The 23,173-nt window shown below is 40.0% G+C and overlaps 1 protein-coding gene across 3 annotated transcripts in view; it reads left to right on the top strand.

Annotated features, from left to right (window-relative positions):
- The window catches only part of THOC7 (THO complex 7), a 593,710-nt gene that overhangs the window by 54,719 nt on the left and 515,818 nt on the right, over positions 1-23,173 (top strand). Inside the window, exon 1 of one of the 3 annotated variants that reach the window (XM_044077991.1) lies at positions 22,446-22,467. The exons of the other annotated variants lie outside the window; for them this stretch is intronic. Within the exon in view, the coding sequence (XP_043933926.1) occupies positions 22,458-22,467 (10 nt within the window). The 5' untranslated portion in view covers positions 22,446-22,457. Of the gene's footprint in view, positions 1-22,445; positions 22,468-23,173 lie in introns of those variants that run through there. 3 annotated transcript variants of the gene reach the window in all.

Genomic DNA, 23,173 nt, shown 5'->3' with positions numbered 1-23,173 from the left:
CCCCTCATGCAGGTGGTAGCAAAAAAGGCATGGACGGCTCCTGACTCAGTGGACCCCACCCCCAGGAGACCCTCAAAATTTATCACGGCACCAGCGGATAAACAATTTTTGACCAAGGGAGTTTCTGTGGATGCTATGGTGGTTGCTGCTGCCACCAAGAAGGAACTAGCTGATCCTTCAGTGCCTGTCCATCCACCTAACAAGGAATCTAGGTCCATGGACAGGTACGGGAAGCGGATGTGCTCATCAGCGACCTTTGCAATGCGTTCGCTGAACTACCTATGCCATTTTACTCGTCTTCAAAGAGACTTGATCAAAGAAGCGAGTGACATGTTGAAGGATCCTACAGCTGCGGGTTTTCAAGACAAGATGAACACTCAGCTGGCTACCCTGAACTCCATAGCTAACTCCTCCATGCGCCTCCTTTCGTATGTGGCTGATGGAGCGAGCAGGGCTAAAGGGGCAGGCAACTTTGCGGACCCCTTTAAAACGTCTTTCACTAATTCCCCGTTCGATGGATCATCTCTTTTTGGTCCTCAAGTGAAAGAAACCTTGACTAGGTGCGAGACGGATGGCAAGACTCTTTCTGCCATCGGAGTCCGTTTTTCTACTCCTTCTAGGCCTTACCCCAAAGGCCAGAAAAGTGGGAAAATGTGGTTCCGCAAGCAATCTCAAGGGACTTCGCCTGACGCACAGAGTCTGTTCCCGCCAGAGGCAGAGGGGGAACAACAATGGTAGACGCCCTAGAGGCAGAGGGGGTCCGCAGAACCAGGGCACTCGAGAAGCCTTCTCTGATAAGCCCTTTCAGCATCCCTGAGGTGTTGCACGACTGCCCACCTTCGGAGGCAGTCGGGGGAAGATTGTCACTGTACCCAGAAGCCTGGCTATCCCTAACTCGAGACAAATGGGTACAGTCCATCATTTCCGAAGGCTATGCCATTCGTTCGCATTCCAAACCAATCAAAAAAATCCCTTCCAGATGTTCCACCCGCTCAAAGGGATCTTGCAGCTTTGGAAGTTTCAAAGCTGCTTGCAAAAAGAGCAATTCAGCCAGTTCCAGGAGACCAGCAAGGATCCGGAATCTACTCCAGGTTCTTTTTAGTTCCAAAGAAAACAGGGGACTGGAGACCAATTTTGGATCTCAGTATCTTGAACAAGTCAGTCAAGAAAACAAGATTTCGGATGGTCACGCTGCAATCCATCCTTCCCCTTTTGGGAAAGGGAAACTGGATGTGCTCTATAGACCTTCAGGATGCGTACTATCACATAAAAATGAACAGACGCTCCAGAAGATTCCTCCGCTTCAGGCTAGGAACCAGTCATTTTCAATTCAGGGCCCTGCCCTTTGGTCTCACCACTGCCCCCCGGGTGTTTACCAAATGCATGGCAGTGGTAGCTTCTCACCTGAGACGTCAAGGATTCCAGGTGTTTCCATATTTGGACGACTGGCTCCTCACAGCTCCCACCAAGCATCTTCTTCTAATGGCCAGAGACTACACCTTTCGCATTTGTCAAAATTTAGGCATTTCAATAAATTGCGAAAAGTCTGTTTTGTCGCCTTGTCGTACTATTACCTTCATAGGCGCAAATCTAGACACAGTCAACATGTCTGAGACTAACAGATCAGAGAGTAACAGACATACACAAACTGGTCTCGCTCCTCTTCAGCAGCAACAGAATCAAAGCCAGGTTAGTTCTGAAAGTGTTGGGGATTATGGCGGCTGCCATACCTCTGCTTCCATTAGCCAGATTTCACATGAGAATCCTTCAATGGATGCTCTTCACGCAATGGTCATACCAGCAACTTCCGATGTCCCACACCATTATGATTACGCACGTGCAGGAATCATCTTCTGTGGTGGATGTCTTCCCCAGCTCTTATTGGGAAGACCCTTTGTCCCTTCCTCCGTTTGCTACTCTGACAACGGACGCCTCCCTGATCGGGTGGGGGGGGGCATTATCAGGGCAGAACTGTCCAGGGCACATGGCAGCCAGGCGAATGCCACTTGCACATAAATGTTCTAGAGATGAGAGCAGTGCTTTTAGCGTTGCAAGCCCTTCAAGACTCTCTTCCCTTGGGAACGATAGCAATCCAGACGGACAATATGTCTGTAGTGTGGTATATCAACAAACAAGGCGGAACCAGGTCCTACCCCCTGTGTCGAGAAGCACTCAGACTGTGGCAATGGGCGATTTCTTCTCAGCGGTTTCTGATAGCAACGCACATCCCGGAAGTCCAATCAAATTGCGGACAAGTTGAGCAGAGCTATCCTCATGCCTCACGAGTGGTCTCTGAAAGACTCTGTTGTGAGAGAAATTTTTCTCAAGTGGGGTCAGCCTTGCTGCGACCTTTTTGCTACTCCCCAAAACAGCAAGTGCAGAGATTATTTCACCCTATTCCCTTTACCAGGCCAGCCCAGCAGAGGCGCTCTAGTCCAAGTTTGGCCCGGGACTTCTATATGCATTTCCTCCTTCCCACTAATCTCTCAAGTGATACAGAAAGCTATCGCTCAGAAGGCCTCGTTGATCCTCATTGCCCCTTACTGGCCTCGACAGGTTTGGTTCCCCTTTCTACATCATTTTCTATTGGGCGACCTTGGCATCTGGACCTAGTTCCAGATCTTTTGATCCATCAGTCGGGTCAGTGTCATCGCTCCTCCCTCTCTGAACCTCACTGCTTGGTTCCTCCAATTCCAACCTTAGCCAGGCTTCCTCAAATATCTCATTCTGTCCGAGATATTTTGATAGCTTCCCATAAATCTTCCACTCGGAAGGTTTATTTGAGTAAGTGGAAAGCGTTTCGCCTATTGGGCTCAAGGAAAGGACATAGATCCTTTCACTGCTTCCATCCAAATGGTCCTTGATTTTCTAGCTGAACTCTTCCATGCAGGTTCATCTCCTTCTACTCTTAAAGTTCAATTGGCAGCTATTTCTAACTTTCATGTGGGCATTTCAGAGTCTGCTATCATGTCCCACAAGCTTTGTAAAGCCTTTTTGAAGGGAGTTTTTCTACTCAGACCTCCTATAAGAAATCCTCCTCCCCCTTGGGACCTAAATTTAGTTCTTAGTTCTTTGATTCTTTCACCTTTCGAACCTGCAGCCTCCTGTTCTTTAAAACTGTTGTCATGGAAGACACTCTTTCTAGTTGCTATTACTTCAGCTAGAAGAGTTTCAGAACTTCATGCACTCAGCTGTCGACCTCCTTATCTGTTGTTCCATAAGGACAGGGTATCTTCTGAACCAACCCGTCCTTTTTACCTAAGATAGCCTCGGCGTCTAACCTAAATCAAAGCATTGACCTCCCTGTGTTTTTTCCAGAATATTCTAACAGGTCTGAACAAAAATTGCATTGGCTAGATGTTCATCGTCAGTTAAGGTACTATTTGGATAAACCAAACAATTCAGGAAATCTGACCAGCTGTTTGTCTCTTATGCAGAAGGCAGAAAGGGACTTTCAGTTTCAAAGGTATCATTATCTAGATGGCTAACATCCCTGATTTCCCTTGTTTATGAAATTAGACAACAAAAGCTGCATAACAAACCTAAAGCCCATTCTACCAGAGCTTTGGCTACTTCTATAGCCTTCCAAGACAGACTGCCTATTGACACCATTTGTGCAGCGGCTACTTGGGCTACTCCTCACACTTTCATTTCTCATTACAAGTTGGATTTAGCTTCTAGGCATAGAGCTAACTTTGGTTCCACTGTTCTCAAGAGTCTGTTCCGTTAGGCCACCCAGGACAAGGTGCTAGGGACGCGGTCCCATCCAGCAAGAATGAAGGCGAGATAGACAACTTAACATATAGAAGTTATGTTCTTACCATAACGTTCCATGTTAGTTGTCTTCTTCTCGCCTTCTTCTTGCGTCCCACCCTCCTTCCCCCTGGCCTGGACAGACCTAGAGGAGTTTGATTGTGACCTCTCTTTCTACCACCTCTTTACTTTGGGTATATGCTCTGCCATGCATATTTCCTAGATCAGGATGTAGGTCACCCTTCTCTTCACCCGTGTTTATAGAGGTGGATTTTGTTTCTAGTTATTCTGCTACTATTATAAGCTGGGTCTAGCTTACAAACGAGATCTGAGGTAACTCACGCCTAGCATTGTGGGATATAAGGGGAGCCTCGAGCCGGTGGAACAAACTCTCGAGCTTTTAGAGTGGCCGAGTCGGAGCCGAGGTCGGCTCCGAACCCATCCAGCAAGAAGAAGGCGAGAAGAAGACAACTAACATGGAACGTTATGGTAAGAACATAACTTCTATTTACTTCAGTATCTGATAGAGGTTTAGAGGATACTGAAATTAAAAGATGTATCAAGTTATTTTCCTTAATTTTCGCATCGCATTAATAAAAGAATCTAGGCAATCGGGGGAGTATGCCATAGGGAATATAAGAAATAGAAATTGTTTAGAGTTGTAATTACAATCAGTTATATTTTTAAACTTATTAAATATTTGGTTAATGCCATACGAAAAATGATCACACTTATTAAATAAACAAAATTTGCGTAAAAGCCAATGAACTCTACTTATTCCTAATTGTTCCTTAAATTGATTTTCTTTAGTTCTGACATCAGTTATATGAATCTCATGTATTGTTTTCCAGCCAGATATGTAGGTAGGTGTGATCCAGTGTAATATTATATTAATTATAACTGATTTGGAATAAAGATCTAAGCTAGGGAATGCTATCCCATTACTGTACCAAGCTCTAATGTGCCATTTATATGCAATCTTAGGTTTTAAGGGGAACCATAAAAATGTAAGTAGCATGGAATCTATTTTTTTAAGTATTTTTTGGGAGGGGGTAGTATCAATGACTTTATATAAAACAAAATTTTAGGTAAAATTATCATTTTAATTAGAGAGCCTATCCTCCATCGTGAAGAACATTTTATTCCATCTTTTGATTAGTTCACTAATGGTGGTTATTACATTTTTGTAGATTAGTTTAACAGACTCTTTCCATGTACTCTTTTTATACTGACACCCAAATATTCTAATACATTATTCTCGCAGTTAAACAAGCCATTCTCTGTTAGGTTTTTGTTTATCATTTTGTTGATTAGTAATGTTTTGGATTTATTATGATTAAATTTAAGCCTTGAAATTCTTTCAGACTTGCTTACGGTATTTATAACATCATGCAAAGAACCATCAATATCACCCAGTGTTAACAACGTATCATCAGCAAATAATTGTATTTTAGGACAGTAGTCCTTATTAATTTGAAAGCCTTGTATATTTTCGTTATTTTTGATATATGTAGCAGTAGGTTCCATTGAAAGAGCAAACAATAATGGTGACAAAGGACAACCTTGTCTAGTTCCCTTGAGAATTTCTAGTGGTGAGGAGAGACATGATACGATTTTCACATAAGCTTGTGCCCCACTATAAATTGTCATTAATAAGTTAAAATCTGAGGAGAATTCAAAACTAATCAAAATTCTTTGAAGATAAGACCAACTAATAGAATCAAAAGCCTTGCTATTTCTAGGCTGGTAACATGCAAATACAAAAAACAACTATGTCTATTAATGATAGTAATTTAATAATGTTATCCTGCACTTTTCTATGAAGAATGATCCCTGTCTGATCATTATGTATTAGATTAGGTAATATTTTCTTTATCCTATTAGCTAATATTGTCATGAACATTTTATAATCAGTGTTTAGTAATGAAATTGGCCTATGTAAATCACAAGGTTTGAGGTCCTTTCCTTGTTTTAATATGGGGGTGATAATTGAGTATTTCCACGATGGGGGCGTTGTACATTTTGCTTAACCATAGTAAAAGCACTCATCATTTTCTTTATTATATATTCAGGAAAATCTTGCATAGTTCATGAATTATTCCATCCAGTTCTGGAGCTTTATTATCTTTTAAAATTTGTATTTGCTCATTCACTTCTGGTAGTGTTATTTGTTTATTTAATATGTAATTTTGTTGCATTGACACCTTAGTAGTTATATTTTCTTGAATAAACGTATTTATTACATTATCTGTCTCTAAAAGTGGTGTGTTATTATTTATATTTTTATAGTAGGTTTTGAACACTTCTAATATGCCCATTAAGTTAGATGTACTCTTAACTGGACCATCACTTTTATATTTAATCTCATTAATAAGATTTTGATTGTTATTTTTTGGGATCTTACTGCTATTTTATATAGATATTTGGGATTTACAGCATAAGATTGTAATTTAAAATTTTTCATGTTTATGGCTACCTTATGATTCAGAACTTATAAGTATTTTTGATTTAACTTGGTAATTTCGTTATGTGATACTTTATTTGGTTTTGCAAGTCCAAATGTTCTTTGTCCCACTCTCTCCTTTTTTAAGGTACCAAGATTTTATTCTACTGTATATATAAACTTTAAAGGTGGCCCTTAGTATTGTATCAGTCACTTTACCATTATCATTTGTTTCCATAAACATGTCTATTTCTTTCATTATCCATTCCCTAAAGTCTTTAACTTAGTTATGTAAGCAGGAATTCTCTGTAGAAATCTTAAATCATCTGTATGCGTAGTTAATGTAAAGTTTATAGCATTATGGTCCGGAAGTGGACAAGTCATTATAGATAAATCACTTATTTTAGAGTATATATTATTTGATACAAATACCTTATCAGTGTTTGTTTGAGTACCAACCGATATGAATGGTGAGTATAGAATAAGGAATAAAGATATACATGGTCTAAGAGAACATTGTTTCATCTGGATTGTAAAGTCATTTAACTTTTTGGCTTGAGATGTTAGTTTTATTTTACCATTTTTAGAATGTCATTGCCTGATAATAGGAAGTTAAAGTCACCTGTTGCTATAATTCCCCTTTAGCATTTAAAGTAATCCGGTCCAGATATTTGTCAGCATATTTAGTACTCAGTCCTGGTATCCAGTATGTATTAATCAAAGTATAATACTTCCTATTGATTTCCAAAATAACCATGCTTAGCATCCCCTCTTTATCGGAAAATGTATCTATAATTCTTGGCGTAGTATAAGTATTTTTCCATAGAATAAGAGTGCCCATTCTCTTAGTCTTAAAACATGAATCAGCCAGAGTGGTATAGCCATTGAATGAGTACTTTTGTAGATCTTTTTTTTAATAGATGGGTTTCCTGTACAAAGATGATCTGGGCTTTATGCATTTTGATATATTTAAGCAAACCAGCTGTCTTGACATTGTTCAAACCATTAATATTTAATGATAAACATTTATAAGCCATTGACTATAATGTGTATGTCTATTACTAACTGAAAGACCTTTTTATCAGTGTTGACTTGAAATCTACTGAAACCTTGCTTATCATGGATGCATAACGTGTATTAAACACTACTTTTAAAAACCTAAACCTGTTTACAAACACAAACATGAAACATAAAGTTTCTGATTTAGTTAAATACTTAACTAAACCATCCATCCAATACCAAAAGACACAAATTATCCATCTCTGCTTAGAATGTAGTTGAAAAACAAAAAAGAAAAGCATTATGAAAGCAACTAAAGAAATCTGTATCCATGAAATGTACATTAGAATGATTGTGTCCAATATATCTGAAACTATATGAATATGTCACGTATGATAATAGCACCTCTAATACGTAGATATGCCAGAAATACATATCAGATCGAAGTATGTATAAACATTAGAAACTGAAGGTTAAGAAGATTGTCATTATTTCCAAAACTTTTCAAGACAGATATAGCCATTTTATCTGTCTATCTAACATTTTTCATGTAAGGATCTGTTGAACATGAATGAATATATATATATATATATATATATATATATATAAAGACTTTTGGTTTTTCTCGGTCCGCTCATGATTGACAGTGGATTTTTACGGTGCCGAGTTGCCAGCCCAATGCCCAACCTTCAATGAAGGCACGCCCATTCACACTTGCACCTACTTGCATGTCTTTAACGTCACTCGACTGTCGGGAGGACATGCAGACTCCACACAGAAGGTGCTCCAGCCGAGACTCGAACGGGAGAACCTCTTGCTGTGAGGCGACAACGCTAACCGCTGCACCACCGCGCGATATATATATATATATTTATATATATATATATATATATATATATATATGTATATATGTATATATATGTATATATAATATATATGGTGTGTGTGTTTATGTGTATATATATATATATATATATATATATATATATATATATATATATATATATATATATATATAAACACATATATTGCAACATAACTATTATATTTTGCAATTATAAACCTATTATTCATATGTATTAACAATATCTATGTTGATGTCTTTCATTGGGGGGGAGGAAAAAAAGGGCGGCCTCACAACCCCCTGTTTAGTTACTAAAGGTTTAGTTATATAACACAAGTCTGGTGTTAATATGCATAATGAGTTTTCTAATGCAGCTACTAGTTCACTTGATGTCATTTAGTTACTAATAGTGTCCTTGAGTATGCAGAATATATGGCTCTGTAAGAGAACATAGGCATTTTCAAAGGAGTTATACATTTTTATCAGAACTAATTACTTACCATTTAAAGTATCTAGTGAAGGATAACAGAGCTTCAAGAGAAAAGAATTCTAAGTACAACCATTTAACAAGTTCAAAGGGTCAAATTATGTAATCACTTTTGTTTCCTTAAGCTACAGCTTTATAAACTTGTTAAAATGTGTCTAAGTAGGCTCATTAGGCTCATGCACAACAGAAGTTGTCTCTAGTGAAGAAAAAGCATTTTCGGCAGGAAATTTAGATCTTGAAGCTTTTAGAGTTTACATAAAGCAAAAAAAAAAAAAACGCTCAAGCTGCCTTGTCAGTGCATGTCATGAATCTCGACAATGAGAACAGTCCCACAGACCGCCAGTTTCCTCAGAAAACTTCAGCATCATGAAAAAATTAACCCTTTCATATAAAAACACCTGTTTAGAAATAACAGCTACCTCAAATCAGAAATCCTGTTATAACATTTCAATCATTTACCTGCCAGTTAACCAGGCCAGAGAGAGAAAAAGAAAAAAAAAAAAGGACTCTGGTGTGTGTGTGTAAAACTTATATTTAGCTATCTATAAAACAGCATTAATGTACTGTATTAATGTTTGAATGTGTCTAAACAGACTCTAAAAATATCTAGTTAGAAACACTAATCAAAAACACCTTGTTACCCCACCACTGACCCACTAGAAAAAAGTGCACTTTGGTATTAAGTCAAATTATACTGTTACTGAAGAGAGCAGCCACGGTGGTGCAGCGGTTAGCGTTGTCGCCTCACAGCAAGAGGTTCTCTGGTTCGATTCTCGGCTGGGATGCCTTCTGTGTGGAGTCTGCATGTCCTCCCTGTGGTCGCGTGGGTTTCCTCCGGGTGCTCCGGTTTCCTCCCACATCCCAAAGACATGCAGTAGGTGAATTGGACACTCTAAATTGGCCCTAGGTGTGAGTATGTGTGTGTGCCTTCTGTGGAAGGTTGGGTGCCGGGCTGGCAACTCAACACTATAAAACTCCACTGCCAATCATGAGCGGACAGATGATCCGCTGTGGCGACCCCTAACCGGGAAAAGCCAAAAGAAGATACTATTACTGAAGAATTAGAAGACCTACATCATTTGTAGTTATTTAAAAGGGAGAAGTATGTTAAGTACTTATAATGGGGAAAAGAGAGAAAAGGAACATTGGTAACAAAAAAAAAATAGGAAGAAAGAGGAGAGAGAGAGAGAATGTTATTTAAATACTTAGTACTATATGTAATTAGAAGAAGTAGGTATAGAAAGGAAAAGAGAAAGTTAATAATACTTTCCAGAATCAAATATATTATGATTCATAAAATAAAGCATTTAAATTAGAAGGAATTTATTAATTTGTCGTTTAGTTTCTTAATTTTGTTTGCTCCTTCATTTACAGATCATCCGTTTTTTGTTGCCTGTCGCTTCAAATTGTGGGATGACCATTCAGTTTCTTCTGTGTCCGACAGTATTTTCTTCTTTTGGATAAGTTCTACTGCTTCTTGTAGGGAATCAAAAATCTTCACTCCTTCTGGCAAGGTGATATTTATTCTTGCAGGAAAGAATTTGAGATTTAATATTGGCTTATTTCAAGGACTTAATTAGAGGAACACACTCCTTTCTTCTGGATATGACTGTAGAGTTGTTGTCATTGTCAAAATGAATAACTTTTTCACCCATCTTGATAGGGGAATTAGTCCAAGCTTATTTCAGCACCAAGTCCTTGTCTTGCGATGAAAGAAGTCTATTATAGACCTGGGGTTAGATGAGCTCAGAGATGAAACTAGATTTGTCAGGGAGTGATGAACCCTCTCTATTCCAAAAGAGAGGGATTCAGGCATGTTTAGTGCTGATGAAAACCACTTATTGAGGAATTGATTCATGTTAGCACCCTCTTCTTTCTCAGGAATTCCATATATTGTAATGTTATTCCTCCTTGATCTACGTTCAAGGTCTTCCAGTTTCTCAGTCAGCCTGATGTTTTCTTTCCGAAGAAATTAATTGTGATGTTCATTTTCTGTCACTCTAGTAGTTACTGACTGGTGCTATTAGTTTCTCTAAGGCAAGAATTTGTTCAGATTTTTTTTTACTATTCCATTTAGAAGTTCCAGTTGTTTACTGCATTCTTGTTTGATAATATACATTTTGTTTTCGAATTTGTCAATTTTTAGTGACAGTTCTTGGATGTTTTGTTATTTTAAGATGTAGTTCTTTCTTCACTGCACTCTCCTGGTGAGTTGCTCATCTTGAGATCTCCAGTAGAAAACTTCTTGACAGGAATAATTAAAAAAATTCTCTTGACTATGGACTAATTTTTAGAAAATAACAAACAGTCTGTTAATCTAACTTTTAGTATACTTGTAGTTAGATTTTTCTAAAAAATTAAGTATATTTCCTGTCAGGATATTAAAATCTAAAAAATGAACTGCAGACCTACTAGCGAAGAAACCAAGTAAGCCAGAAGCCAAAAATTTAGCACTTTCATCCACTGTTTTAATACGTGAACTTCCTCAGAAAGGAAGGTTTCTGAGGAAGTTCATGTATTAAACAGTGGATGAAAGAGCTACATTTTTTGGCTTCTGGCTTACTTGGTTTCTTCGCTAGCAGGTCTGCAGTTCATTTTTTTGTTTTGTTTGATTGTCAGCAATTTTCTGGTATTAAAATCTAAGCAGAGCTATGGATTTCTGCTACTATCACGCCTCCAAGCCTGTTTATACTTAATGTACTCCACATTCTGTCTCGACTGAAGGTTATTGAAACATTCCTGTCTGTTGTATTTGCATTTAAAATGTTAAATGAAGATCTATGTCTAGTTTAATATGGCTATATTTTTAGGCCTTTAAATGAAACCTAATCTTACACAGCTGTTCGTGTAACCAGCAAAACTGATGAATCATTTAATATGTATGACATGTGGGATAAATGAGTGGAACCATTAGGGTTCAGTGTTCAAGACCTTTATGCTTGAATTAGTTTAGCTTCTTAATAGTTAGATGAGAAGTTTTTGACTTCTTTAATTTTTTTAAAAAAAAAGTTTTTTTGTGGAATGAATAATTGATATTCCAAAGCACTGGTAGGGTAATTTCATATTGCTGAAGATACCCAGGAAGACTTGTTGATGTATTTTTTTTTGTAGAATGTGCAGTTGTTCTTGCAGTAAAATCAGTTACAAGATAAAAGAACATTTTGATTTAGGTTTGGGAGATGTTGATTAATTTAGATATGGCAAACAGTGTTATGCAGTTTCATAATGTGTTATTTGTGTGTGGCCACAGAGGGACTGCAACATACTGGGGCCAACACAAGTCTTGCTATTACTATGTGGATTTTTCTCATTTAAGTAGTGAAGGTTAAAAGAGTTGTGTTCACTATAAGGTAAATGTGGGCATTTGTTAAACATTGTAAAGTGCTTTGTATTAAATGTAACTGTGACAACTCGCCACTGGACGAGTAATCGTGGAGCCTCAATCCTCATCTCTGGCACCAGTGGGGGACGACCTACACTGGGAGGATAACAGGTACACGCACAGTATTACCAGATGCAGCTCTCTGCATCAAGTGCAGTTTCCATTTAGAGCACACAGAGACCACAGTCAGTTTGGGGCTGGTTCCTCTACATTTCTGCATATCCCCAATAAAACTCCCCACTGGCACAGCTATAGAGTTGAGATCTCAGCTGAGTGACCAAGCTAAGAGCTCCAGCACTCTCTCTGTCCAACCAGTGCTTCATGTCCCTGCCGAAGTAGCTGACACACACACACACACACACACACACACACACACACACACACACACACACACACACACACACACATACACACACACACACACACACCTGGGAAAGACTGGCACAGATTTGCTAGCTATGCCTCCTTCTGCCCAGAACTATAAGGTAGATTTTACTGCCAGCAGTCACTCCTGCCAGCTACGGCCCTTTACAAAGGGTAAAAAAGAAAATAGTCTCTCCACACCGTCAAGCCAAATAAAATTTATTAAAAAACGACGAAGCTTTCGGATATAAAAAACATCCTTCCTCAGTGTCTTACACAAAAGAAAACTTAAAACCAACATTTATACTAATAGCACATGACACAGCCATTAATGGATTAAGGTGAACACCCAGTTCTTAAAGATACAGAAACAAAGATAAAAGGGATAAGAAGTATATACATATCTTCCTTCTTATCCCTTTTGGTTTTAACTTTTCTTTTGTGTAAGACACTGAGGAAGGATGCTTTTATATCCGAAATCTTTTTCGTTTTTTAATAAATTTTATTTGGCTTGACGGTGTGGAGAGACTATTTATTTTCTTTTTTGCTGTTGCTTTGGTGTTGCTCTCTCCACCTTATCGCTTGCTCCACATTTTTATTGTTTGAGTTCCCTTTACAAAGGGTGCCAATCTTACTGTGTGATATTACTATTAATACAAATGGTAGTTTGACCAAGAGCAAGGCTGTTAGGAGTGGCCCACACATTGTCACCAAATAAACATGCAAGTACTCTCTCAACTTAAATATCTCTACACAGATCAGCCACAACGAAAGGTTTAATATATTTAATAATAAATAATAAAAGAACAAGACAACACAAAATATATATTCCCAGTGACGACAGAGTTCAAAACCACAGGAAATATTTAAAACAACATTGCAAGACAGTCTCAAATAAATAAAGAAAAATATCTAAACTAAGCTTTACTACATTCTTAACTGAATCTAAGAGAGTTACACTACCCTAGAAACGTACTTCATTAGAACACGGCAGATGTTTGGTGAATGGTTATTGTCGGGTCCCAAGACAGAATGTTCTTTCTCTCTAAGAGCATTCTCAAATTAATGTCTCAAATATTAGTGCTGTGATAGCTTACAGAATGACATAATTTCTTTTCATCTGACTCTATCCCAGGTAAAATCCCCACTGCTGGAAGCTGACAGTATTTAGCAGCTACCTGTGAAAATACATAGACCTGAGATCTTTGGCAGATGCTGGAAGTCCTAAAACAATTACATTCCTTCACATTTCAAGACAAGTAACCATTTCACCCTAAAGACCATACAGAAAGTTTCTCAGCACAGACTGTAGCTCATTGAAAAGTGAAAGATGCCATCTTTAATTGCATAGCCATAAAGTAATTTAATTTTAGCTATTTTTCTGAGGTTAACTTCCTGTATTCCAGTTTCCACTGTTACAATATATACATTTAAACAGTTACAATACTGCATTTACATTTCTGTTCTAGTAGGGCATACTGTGGTTACTTTTCAAACAGCACTTTGCAAAAACCTTTTCAGCACACACTTCTGTACCAGCAGTTTGATGTACACATGACATACAGTTTTGATACATTTGTAACACAAGCATCATATAAATCATGTTGATATTCACAAATCACATATAATTGTTTACAAAATTAGATAGCTGTGCTAGCAGTATCCCCTTTTGTCACAGTAACAAAGATCTTATTTTAGCTCCCTTTGCGTGCTGTCCAGGCGACCATCAGCTGGACTCTGGGGAATATTATTTGTATGTTATTGGTACTGTCATCTAGTGCTAAGACTTCACTAATAGCAGGTTGAGGAAGTGGGCAGAGAAGGGCAGCTGGTGGTGTCATATGCTGCCCTGCACACCAGGGATTTTTTTTGTATTATATACACTAGTTTGGCATGCCTCACAGCAAGAGGTTCTCCGGTTCGATCCCTGGCTGAGGTGCCTTCTGTGCGGAGTCTGCATGTCCTCCCTGTGGTCGCGTGGGTTTCCTCCGGGTGCTCCGGTTTCCTCCCACATCCCAAAGACATGCTGCAGGTGATTTGGACACTCTAAATTGGCCCTAGGTGTGCGTGTGAGTGTGCCTTCTGTGGAAGGTTGGGCGCCTGGCTGGCAACTCGACACCGTAAAACTCCACTGCCATTCAATGTGCGGACAAGGTGATCCGCTGTGGCGACCCCTGACCGGGAAAAAGCCGAAAGAAGAAAGAAATATACACTAGTTTGGCATAGCTACTGATGTCACATGCATCGCCACACAAATCCAGCTCTGGACCCTCATTCAGAGAAAAAAATGTTAATGACAATCTGTTTAGCAATTTTATTGCCATCCTCATGCCCATGTGTAAGCAGAAGCCCCTCATTCACTTCCCAGAGTGGGTGAGCCAGCAAAAAGTCATTCTGTTCCATCAGTTTACTGAGCCATTAGTTGACTTTGGATTAGCTGTGTTAGTCAGGCCTCCCTTCCGCTGAGTTGGAGGAAGATTATTTTTTATATGGTTGTCCAAATAATAATTATTAATACAGAGACTGGAGAATAACAGGTTATTAAATACTGCAATAAATTTTATGTGTAAAGGGAACACGCCTGTCGTAGATATGATACTGATTGCACCAGCTGTATCAACTGCTTCTGAAGCTCAGCAAGAGTGGTGAAGTAGATCACATAAATGCAGAGACACATAATATTTTGATGTACTAGACTCTGATGATTCAGGTGAAGAAAATGTTACCCTGGGGTTAAACAGTATAAAAGAAAGTTATACTGTACAGTACTTGTACATTTGAACATAAGAAAATGTTATTCGTGGTGTTCTTGCAGTAAATTTTAGTAACATCAAAAGTGATCTGGTTAGACTTGTTTTAAAATGGAGCTAGCAGGTTGATGTAGGTCTTGGAGATCAAAGAAAACAATAGCAGAAATGATGATATATTGGCATTGTATGGTCGTGGTAAGGAGCATTGCTCTGAAACAGCATTGCTAGCATAGAACACAAAATGCTTATGTTTTAGCTAGTTGTGGGATGTTCATAGTGTTTCACTGTTGCAGTCATTACACTTGGGTTATCCTGCTGGCAGGCGACCCGTAGTCGGCCCGAGTTCCAAAGTCTTGGTCTGGCGTCGGTTGCTGTCACCTCCTCCCTGACGTCAGTGCCCCAGGGTTATAAAAGTTGCAACTGACGCCATTTTCTTCTGTCTTTCTTGCCGCGCGGAGCCCGAAGCATAAGCAGTTCGCAAGTGCCAGTCAGCCGACTCCTGAGATTTTCAAAATTGAATTTCAGAACCCAAGTCTTCAATAAAGCTAAGTACCCCATTGGGGAAACTTTATCTTGCTCCAGACCGATGTCAGTAAAAGTTAATAATTGTATTTCTTGTGGGAAGCAAATACCTCATAAGGACTTCCACTCTTACTGTATTCCTTGCCTTGGCCCTGACCACGACGTCACTAATTGTCGGTTTTGTGCTAGATGTAATAAACACACTATTAAACGTCAGTTTGATTTTGCTTTACATTATTTTGGACAAAGATTTAATTACATAATGCCGTCGGAACAACCGACGACCGGAATGTATAAAAAGTGCAAAGACAAAGAAAGACAGGCATCCGAGGTCCAAAACCGACGGCGAAGCCTCTTCTAGGCCAGTCGCCGGTTCTCAGTGATGTGCTTTCGCAGCCCATGACACCCGCTACCTCAGAGCCACAGGCCGCAACCGACAGCCACGTGGAGACACCGAGGCCTGTGGAAACTCAGGATATTGGGCCTACGGAAAATATACCCTCATATGGGTCCGGAGCCGCTGAGCAGGCACCGGCTTCTGAGGGTGTTTTCAGACCTTCACAGCTTACAATTAAAGCTACTACAGCAGCAAAGGCAAAGTCAAAAACACCATTAAAGACAAAGAAACAAGTGCAGCATTCTCCAGAACAGTCATCCATGCCTAAGAAGCAGATGCTTAAAATGGCCGAAGACCTTATTACTTTAATTAGGGGCTCCCATCCCCCTCCTGACAAAAGACCTAGGCAAGACACTGATTATGATTCCTCTGATCAGGTTTCTATTTCTTCTGATTCTTCCTCTGACCAGTGCTATTCTCCCCCTCCCTATGAGGACACTGATGCTGAAGAGTCCATTCCTTCAGCCTCACCGCCTGAGGATTACTCTTTTGGGGAAACCCTGCACACCATGAGGGAACACTTCCATTGGGGGAGCCAGGATTACTCAGAATCCAAGAAAAGGCTCAGAGATTTCCTTCTATTGCCTCAGCACAGTCCCTTGGCTATCCCCCCTGTGCTTGATATTGTTGATTATGTTTTTTCTTAATCCAGTCTGTCTCCAGATTCTTTACCCCCTGCACCAGTAAAGCCATACAGGTACTACAGGGTCCCTGACTCTCATACATTTCTGTACAAAAACCCCGCTACGGACCCAGAAACTATTTCTCAGGCTCCAAAAGGGGTTAAAGCTTCCACTGCCAAAAATCCTGTCCCCTCAGATAGGGATTCCAGAGCTCTGGACAGATAGGGAAAAAAGTTTACACTTCTGCTACTTTAGCTGTAAGAGCTTTAAACTGTCAGTTTCACATGCTTAAATATCAGCAGTATCTCACGTCATTGTTAAAGCAGTAAATGGTTACAAATACTGAACGTCTTGACTGTAAAGAAATGCAGGATTTATTGCATGCAGTTGAACAAGTGGGAAAACATACTCTGCAATGTGGTTTTGATTCATTAGTGGCTTCTTGTAGAGCCGCAGCTACAGGCTCAGTTATTCGAAGACATGCTTGGTTGAAAGAACAAAGTTTACCTGACCATGTTAAAATGAAATTATTGGATGCTCCACTACAGCATGATACTTTGTTTGGTGTTAAGGCAGAAGAGGTTTTAAAGAAAATGGAGGATAAAGCAAAGTCAATGCAAACTGTGAAAGATTTCTTACAGGTTCAGCCACCTAGATTTAGCAGGAACTGGCCTTCAAAAAATTGGTCCTTTCCAGTGTCAGCCAGGCCACAAAGAGGCAAATACAGATGCCCAAGAGGCAGATCTAAGCCCCAAGGCTCCTACAGACCTAAACAATGGGGTTCTTCAGCCCCCAAAGGAGGAGACGACAAATCGCAACCTTATAGAAAACAGACACAATGACTTCCCTCTGCAAATGCCAAGCACTTACCAGTTGACAGCACCCCTAGGGGAAAAGCTAGCACTTTTCTCAAAAAATTGACACATGATCACCCAATACCAATGGGTGTTGAATATAGTTTCTCAAGGGTACAGGTTCCACTTCCACACGCTTCCAAAACCAAAAGGTATGCCAAACCTGCCTCAAAACCAATAGGCAGAGGCACAAAAACAGATTGCAGCTCTTATAGATATGGGAGCTATTCAAAATGTCCCACAAGAAGAACAGGGCCAAGGATTTTACTCACAACTTTTCCTAGTACCCAGAAAGGACAAAGCATGGAGACCAATACTGGACCTGTCAATCCTAAATACTTTCCTGGATGTTCCAAAATTCAAAATGTTAACACTACAACAACTCTTGCCCATGCTGGGCAAAGAGGCTTGGCTAGTTACTTTGGATCTCAAGCAGGCATACCTGCACGTCCCAATCAGAAAATCGTGCAGAAGATACCTCAGATTTATAGCAGGCTCTATGCATTATCAATTCTCTGCACTGCCCTTTGGCTTATCTACTGCGCCCAGGGTCTTCACAAAATGCCTGGCACCAGTAATTGCAATTTGCAGGCAAAAAAGAATTCAAATATATCCCTACTTGGACGACTGCCTTATTCAAGCAGAAAGCAAGGACATTTTTCTAAAGCACCTGGAGTTTGTAAAAAGATTACTAATTTGCCTAGGGTACACAGTAAACGAAAAGAAATCAAAACTAGTACCCTCTTGAGATAATATTCCTGGGTGCAAGTTTGAATACAACTACCCAGATGGCTGATCTCACACCAGACAAACAAAGGCAACTGACTCATTACTTTCAAACGATGGCAACAAAGACCCAGCTCCCTGCAAGAAAAATTCTGCAGGCCCTGGGTTTCATGGCATCTTGCATTCTACTAATTCCATATGCCAAACTGCATATGAGGAAACTACAATGGTATCTAAAAAGTGTTTGGACTCGGCATTGTCACAGCCTAGAGACAATCATAACCTTGATTCCCTGCCTACAACAGGAGTTTCGATGGTGGTCATAGGTCTGTCACCACAACAAGGAACAGCCTTTCACCTTACCTACAGCCAGGCAGACAATAACAACGGATGCATCGGATTACGCCTGGGGAGCACATATGGCAGGAAAATGTATTCAAGGCACGTGGCCCAAGGAACAACTGCATCTTCACATCAATCAAAAAGAGATGCTAGCTGTACAGAATGCCCTGACAGCCTTCAAGGACCTAATACATCCAGGACAATTATTAATAAATACGGACAATACCACAGTTATGTGGTACATAAACAAGCAAGGGAGCACACATTCCTACCCCCTATGCAGACAAGCCATGACTTTCTGGAACACAGCACTGACGTACCAGGTACATCTGCAAGCACAATTTCTGCCAGGAACAAAAAATACACTGGCAGACGAACTAAGCAGAAATCTCTTGGATCCTCACGAATGGAAGCTAAATCCACAAGTGTTCAACATAATAACAAGGGAATGGGGACGCCCAGACATAGATCTTTTTGCCTCCCCTCACAATTGCCAATTACAGAAATTTTGCACAAGGACTTATCACTCTCAAGCATGGAAAGTGGATGCTCTATCTTTCAACTGGAAAAATCTGACAGTCTATGCCTTCCCTCCGATGCCTTTTCTCACCAAGGTGCTTCTGAAAGTCAGACAAGAGAGGCCAAAAATTATCCTGATTGCACCAGACTGGCCACGCCAGCACTGTACCCAATCCTAAAGATTTTGTCCCAAGGCCCACCTTGGCCTCTACTTCAAATCCCTCATCTTCTGACACAGCAAAACAATCAGATTCTGCACAGTTAGCTCAGAACCTTAAACCTGGCAGCATGGCAGATAATGTAGCCACTCAGGCTGCACCTCTCTCTAAAGCTGTAATGGATGTAATTTTGGAAGCCAGGAGACCCAGCACTAGGAAATCTTATGTATAAAAATGGAAGAGATTCTGTGCTTGGAACCAGGCACAAGGCCTCGACCCACTGGTCCCTAATATGCCTCAGATTTTACAATACCTGATTGAGATGTTGGATAAAGGCCTATCTTTTTCTTCTATTAAAATCCATGCCTCTACCATTTCAGCTTATTACAATACGGATCCTCCTATTTTTTCACATCCTCTACTATGACAGTACCTCAGAGGGGCAAAGAATATAAGACCCCCTAGGAGAGCACCAGTACCTACTTGGGACCTCAATTTTGTTTTAGAAAAACTAACACTGCCTCCTTTTGAACCAGCCAGCACAGCTGATCTAAAATTTCTTTTTATGGAAAACTGCTCTGCTCCTAGCAATAACTTCAGCAAGAAGAGTTTCAGAGTTACAGGCATTGATGGCTGTGGAACCTTTCCTCATTTTTCACCAGGACAGGATTTCTCTAAGGACGAACCCAACATTCATGCCAAAAGTGGTCTCCAATGTGGCCTTAAACCAAACTATTCATTTGTCTACTTTCTACCCAAATCCCCAGAATAAAGGGGAAAGACTTCTGCACTCTTTGGATATTCATAGGAAGCTACGATTTTACTTGGACAAAACAAAACCTTTCAGAAAAACCTGAGCAACTATTTGTAGCATATACTGCAGAATCACAAGGAAAACCTATTACAAAGCAGACAATCTCCAAATGGATAGGACACTGCATCCGCTTCTGATATGCACAACATGGCAAATCTGTGCCTAAGGGCATTAGGCCTCATTCTACCAGAGCAGCAGCCACTTCAGCTTTCCTCAGAGGGGTACCAACCAAAGACATATTAGAAGCTGCAACCTGGAGCTCAGTGCACACTTTTACCAAGAACTACCACCTACCAGTCTACTCCAAATCCAGAGCAGGCTTTGCCACTGCAGTTCTGCAGGGCTTGTTAGCCTCGCCAAATCCAATCTAGACCCAGCCACCCTGCCTAAGCTTTGGGATTCTACCCAAGTGTAATGACTGCAGCAGTGAAACACGATGAATGTAGTACAGTTGTGTACATACCATAAATGTAGATGTTCGAGTGTATTCACTGTTGCAGTCCTGGTTACCCACCCACCATCCCCCTCTTTGCTGGGACTATTCTGTACTTCTCAACTCTATACAACCTATGTGGTGTATTTACTTTTAGAAGAAGAAAATGTTTTTAGTGATATATGCATGGTTGTTTGGCATATTTTTATCTTTACAGCCTTCATATCTGGGGGCACTTGACATCTGGGGCAAGAAAAACTGAAGAAAATGGCATCGGTTGCAACTTTTATACCCCTGGCGCACTGACGTCAGGGAGGAGGCGACAGCAACCAATGCCGGACCAAGACTTTGGAACTCGGGCCGACTATGGGTCGCCTGCCAGCAGGATAACCCAAGTGTAATGACTGCAACAGTGAATACACTCGAACATCTACATTTATGGTAGGTACACAACTGTACCTTATGTATGTGGAGTAATGCTAAGTATTGGGAAGCAAGGTAGATTAGAGTTATACTGTGGTGTATGTTCCAACTAATGTTAGAGAGCAGCTTTATTTGAATGGTTTGAAACCTATTATTGTATAGTAAATAAGAATAAATACGGACATGATTGATGGGAGATATTAGTTGCAATGCAAAAGAAATGTAAAAAAGGTAGTTCAAGATTTGAATGGTTCTGAAAATATGTAATGCCATTTTGACAATTGCCAATAGGCAGGGATAGAAAATTTCACTCCAGAAGAAGTAATCCTAAAACTGAGATTGGGAGCTGTAGGAAAAATAGCACGTGGAATGGAATTGCTGCCTTCAGTGACCGTCTCTACAAATGAAGAAATTATAAAAATAGGAAAAGATTTAAAATGTAGCCAGCGGCCAGAATTGTTAGAAGCTACTGTACAGTTTTGGCATGGTCATGTAAGGTTTGAGGCCTTTTTCCTGAATCTAGTGAAATATAGTGGTTGACACCTAGATGTAAAGCAGACTTTTTGTTAGAAAAGGAGAGAGAATCTTTAAGACAGGATTAAGGTATATTCATAAGTGATTATGATACTTGGAGAGCAAGTGTAGAGTAAAAGATTTACCATGGAGGCAGTCTGAGGGTGGTATTCACTCATTGCTCTTAAGTGTGACATGAATTTATGCTGGTGGTAACTAAGAGTAGCTTTGTTTTGATTCAAAGAGGGCATATGTCCTTAGTCACTTCTACTTTAGTAAGCTTGGTATGTGTAGCCCTCACTATACTTGCCATGGGGACTTTATAGAGATATATTGGAGATGCAGGTATTTCTCAGGCTTCTGCCTTGAGGATAATTTAGCAGGTTCTCGACACACTCTAGGCATGAGAGGATGGGTATATTTATTTGCCCAAGTCTCCTCATGGAAGAGCCTAAACCATGTATGCATATGGCACAGTTTTCCTTAGATGCTTGCTGTAAAAGATTACACCTATGTTGCCATTAGGGCCCCCATCTGGACCAAGGGGAGAGCTGTACTGAAACAGGACTGGCTATCATTCCATCAACTGCCATGTAGTGGGTGATATATGGGAGTGTATCACCAAAATGTTGGCCCAACACCCTGACAGTGCCCACATTTCTCACACCTGACACACAAGCTCACTGTACTGTCTTTTCTTATATGATAGGATACCCCATGGCCACCTTGTTAGTAAGTGCAAATTTTATGTGGTCATAGTAGTGTCTATAAGTTTACTTTGGAAAATGCATTGTTTAGTACTAAACATACCTTCTTTTATTTTGTCCCTGCTTTTTTTATTTTCCAGGTGATGCAAGCCACCCAGTTGAACCTTGGCCAGTGACACCAGTCTGTAACCCAAGGGGGAGTGACTGAGCAGTGTTTGAATACCACTTTGTTCCAGACTCTGATTGTCATTGACCACGTGGTTGGCCTACTGAATGCCCATTTCCATTGTCTAGATGAGTATGTGGGTGTCCTGCAGTATGACTCAGCTACTTCATGCAGGATGTTTACCGCATGTTGCATTCTGCATAAGATGATCATGTGTTAGTCTGGTGCACATCTGACCCATGATGACAGGTCAGTTCCTGCTATTCTTCCTGCAGTGGTGATAGTTGTGATGACCAGCCCTAGGCAATAGCATGGGACCACATGCAGCAAGTGTGCGCTCATTAAATTGCTGCACTGGCAAAGAGGTGGCATCTAGACATTCAGGTAGTGGTACCATGTGGGCTATATTGTGTGGTGCATGGTATACTGTCATTGTACATCAGACATTTTCTTTTATCTTAAAAAGCATTTATTTCTTTTCAAGAGTAATTCTTGATTGCTTTCTGCTTTTTGGTGACAGTATAGCTCCAAATTCTGATGCCTAACTGTCAACTGTAAGCTGTACAGTTAATGGTGAAGGTATAAAGAGTAATGTTGAAGGTGACATCTTAAGCACATGTATGAAGAAGATGCTCATATGTAATTATCATATGTATCAGTCATGGAGCAATTTGTCAGTTCAGGCAGGATTAAAAGTACTAACTCAAAACAAAAGCCTGTTGCAGCATGTGCAGTTTCACACCTGAGAGATTACGATGAGTTTGCTCTTAACAGAAAGGAAAGTTGTGTGTTAGCCTTCTTGTGTGTTCTGCTGCCTCTTTACTGTTTTTCGGGTATATCAGCAAATAAATTAATTCATCAAAAAAGTGATTATTGGATGAGCACTTGTGGTTTGCCTTACTGATCATTGAACCTTATCTCTGTTTATATAGGTGCCCTGCATGTTTTGTTGCCT

The sequence above is a fragment of the Protopterus annectens genome, chromosome 7.part0, assembly GCF_019279795.1.
Source record: "Protopterus annectens isolate FY-2018-M chromosome 7.part0, PAN1.0, whole genome shotgun sequence".
Taxonomy (NCBI): Eukaryota; Metazoa; Chordata; order Ceratodontiformes; family Protopteridae; genus Protopterus; species Protopterus annectens.
The sequence above is the reverse complement of the archived record's forward strand: the minus strand, read 5'-3'. Positions and strand labels throughout refer to the sequence as shown.